The sequence below is a fragment of the Mastomys coucha genome, unplaced genomic scaffold, assembly GCF_008632895.1.
Source record: "Mastomys coucha isolate ucsf_1 unplaced genomic scaffold, UCSF_Mcou_1 pScaffold7, whole genome shotgun sequence".
NCBI lineage: Eukaryota > Metazoa > Chordata > Mammalia > Rodentia > Muridae > Mastomys > Mastomys coucha.
The window spans coordinates 44,330,476-44,334,223 of NW_022196913.1; the positions used below are offsets into that span (position 1 = coordinate 44,330,476).

Sequence of the window (3,748 nt, forward strand, 5' to 3'; positions counted from 1 at the left end):
CTACGAAAGAGGGATTCTAGTGAAATCAAGAAAATATATGCATAACTTATAGATACTATTTTGCTAATACAGTCTTGAAAAATTAATTATTAGCATCATAAATTATCCTCAGTAGGCTAAAGGAGAAAAAAAAAAAAGACACCCTGACGACTCAATTTACAGATATATAGTCCCCTAGAAACCTATCTTTAATTTTGAAATAGTCCTTTGAACTGTGTATAAATATGTACTCTTTCCTAAGGGCGCTGTGTCTGCCGCATTAGAGCTCCGCTCTGCACAGCATCTGTTTGCAAATACTAGTCTCGTCTCTCCATAGCCACAGAATCATTAACTCTAGTTCATAAAGGACCACAAAAGATAGAGGCTCCCATCCTCCTCTGTTTTTCTTATGAACCCAACCAAACACCAACATCCTCGGCAATTAAAAAATTAAGTAGATTCTTTCAATACCCATGCAAATGTACTGCTTAGCCGTGATGTTGACAGTATCAGATTCTTACTTCATTATTCTGTTGCATGGCACAGTGCACATGAGCATCAGAAAAGTTCTTTTTAATAAGAGAGAACTCGAGAGAAGCATTTGTGTGAATCTTTACCACAGACCTATAGAAAGAGAGCATCAACAAAGCTTTAGACAAACACAAAGGTTGAACATATCATCTACTCCTGAATATTCAGTAACATTCGTGTAAAGGTAAGGAAAGCAAAATAAAGAAACAGAAGCAAAATATTCTACAGACTACCATTTGAAAATAACAGACCCCACATTTTTTCAATAATGCATTAGGAGATGCTATAGCTTAAGGAAAAGTATGTTCCCAGTGCCCGTCGGAGGACAGAAACTGTGGTCCTTAATTATGCTCATTTTTCCAGTTGGGTTAATGATCTCCTAAAAGAAACAGAAAAGGAAAAAATAACATCAATGATTGCTGATATCTTCTATTTATTTAGGTAGCTGTCTTAAACCCCGTTAAGAATACATTTAAGTGAAGTTTAACTCTGATTTACTTTTGCTTCCAATAAAATTCAGTATTACTAAGTGTAATAACAAATAAAGCAGAGAATTGTTCTTGCCCTCACTGGCTTTAAATTTTAGTGAGACCTTCCCAAACAGAAGTGTCAGGCCAACAACATTTTAATTCAGTTAAGCTAGTGGATTCTCAGTGTAAAGATGCCGTGGTGTCTTTTCAACTAAATTTGACTCATCAACTTGACCTCGTAAATGAAATACAGCTGCAGATGCAAACATCTACATGCATATAAATGTCTTTCTGCTCAGATTATTTTGTTCAGATACATGTTTACCACATAATTTAATTTAACATGTCTAGATTATTCAGGGATTGGTCTAACTACATACACGATAAAGACCCAGATCCTGCCTCACCCTGCTAATATCCTTACATTTCTTTCAAGCAGAAAATCTCTATTAAGTTTCTGCATTTTACCCCCACCTCTGTTCTAGTTTCTGTTCATAGAAGGATCCATTTGAAAAGGTTCTATTTGAGGTAATGCATGTGCATGTGCTAATAGAAAGAGTAAACATTCATAGTCTATATATACAGCTGTCATGTCACTGTGGGCATGCACGTCTGTTTAGTCAGGGATATCAGTAGGGATAGTGATAGTAGCAGAAGAGAGTGAATGACAGGCAGGGATATGTAAGTATCTGCAAGAAGAATCCACTTGCCTACAAAGAGCAGATACAATGATTTAAACTACATTTAAGTGAGTATTTATTAGCTTCTGTTCAGCACTAAGAATATCTCCTAGTTTCTACATAGTTGAGATATGAACCTATGTTAACTGGCCCTCAGTCATAGCCATTGAGGCTAAGAATTACAGTGTCTATGGGCTTGTCAACAGAGGGAGTACTAAGTGTAATCCTTGCTGTGAATTTCTTATGTGAGAATGTTGACATGCTAGTTAGACAATAACTGGTACAGAGACTGAAAAAAGCCAGCAGAATCAGATACATATACATGTTTTTTCTCATTATAAGTATCAATCTTGCCCTTTGTAAATTGCATTGTCTTCTATTTGGAAGAAGTACTTTTAATTTATCAGACCTCCTTGTAGATGCCAAGGACGGGCACAGGGCTAAATGCTCACTGTACTGATTACTGTATGATGAAGTCAGGGATTCTTAATGATTCAAGTTTATTATGATATATAAACCTTTGGGTAGATCACTATCCATGTGATAATAAACCCCAGTCCAAACCTTCAGTTGAAATAGAAAGTGAGAAAAGAATACAGGAAGAAGAAAAGAGATTGTACAGGAATAAAAAGAAAGGATACTGTTTGATCAGTTTCGAGAGTTGAAGTAAATTCCAAAAGCCCCAATCCAAGTCACCCAAATGGGGCATGGTTGCTATTGTCCTAGAATATAGAATATAAACTCTTCAAGTCAACTCACTTATGAGACTTGGAATATTTGTTGTTGATATTTAATTTTTTCCCTTAAAGTTCCTTTCATGAAAAAAGTGTCAAAATTTTCAGCTGAAAAAATTTTGTCAGTGAAAAAATTCATGGAGAAGGACTTTTTTAGGCATGTTTAATCCTCATCCTGTAGATACTTCCCTTATTTTGACCACATGAAAAACAATCAAATGGAAACACCAAGAAAAACAAAAGCCATTTCCAAGTATGCTATCAATGTCATCCAATCTCTCCTTAAAGCTCAAAGCTTAGCACCTCCTTCTAGGTTAGCAACTACCCTCCATGATCTACTCTTAAGGAGTGTGCACCATAAGGGACTGGTATGGGAGAGAAAGTTGAACTTCACCCTCTCACTGGGAAACTCTGGAAATAAGAAGAACCTGACTCAGGGTCCCTTCTGGATGAGTATAATCACAGATAGTGATGACCCAATGCTCAATCAATAGAGAAAAATACCTTTTATGTTCACAGAGACTTCTCCCTTCTCTTGGGTAGAAGCAAAGATTTCTCTTTGCACAGTGTCCATTTCTCTAATGTGCTCCTCAACAGCGGTGATCACTTCACTGGGGATAAACCTCAAGGCACTGATGTCACCAAACACCTAGGGTGTTGATAAGATGAATAAATACTTCAATAGAATGGTAAAGGACAGTATCTACTTCTTCCATTTTCCCCTGGAGGAAGGGAAGCTGGGGCTTGGAAAACCCTAAATGGTTACTGTTGTCCTAACCAGAAGCTTATGGTTTAGATTTCATAGTTCAGTCCATTTCTAACCTTTGCAATAGTTTTATAATGGTCCTACAAAGAATACAGAGAAACAGGAAACAGGCAGTATACATATAAAGAGTGAATTTTCTAATCTTTTGAAACCAAAACTGTATACATCCAAACCAAAAACGGTCTTGAAGGCTAGGTAATTAGCTCAATGGTTAAGAGTACTTCTTCTTGCAGAAAATCTAGGTTCTGTTTCAAGTATCCACATAAAATGACGTGTTGGTTTACAACAGTGAATATAGTTCCAGGGGATCTAACAATCATAGCAATCATGGGCATTGCATGCATACAGTGACTATACAGACATGCATATACCTCACTTCTCCCCCCCCCCCAACAAAGCCAAACCTAAGCTCCCATCTTTGGCATTTAGTATGCTTTGTAAGAATGGGTATTATGGCCGGGCTGTGGTGGCGCATGCCTTTAATCCCAGCACTTGGGAGGCAGAGGCAGGCGGATTTCTGTTTTCAAGGCCAGCCTGGTCTACAGAGTGAGTTCCAGGATAGCCAGTGCTACACAGAGAAACCCTGTC

General features: G+C 37.5%; 1 protein-coding gene across 1 annotated transcript in view; it reads right to left on the reverse strand.

The window, feature by feature from the left end:
- Nucleotides 1-539: 539 nt before the first annotated feature.
- The window catches only part of Ofcc1 (orofacial cleft 1 candidate 1), a 277,373-nt gene continuing 274,164 nt past the window's right edge, over nucleotides 540-3,748 (reverse strand). Inside the window, exons 17-18 of the mRNA XM_031359413.1 lie at nucleotides 2,899-3,043; nucleotides 540-889 (exon numbers count right to left, since the gene is read on the reverse strand). Of these exons, the coding sequence (XP_031215273.1) occupies nucleotides 879-889; nucleotides 2,899-3,043 (156 nt within the window). The 3' untranslated portion in view covers nucleotides 540-878. The remainder of the gene's footprint in view (nucleotides 890-2,898; nucleotides 3,044-3,748) is intronic.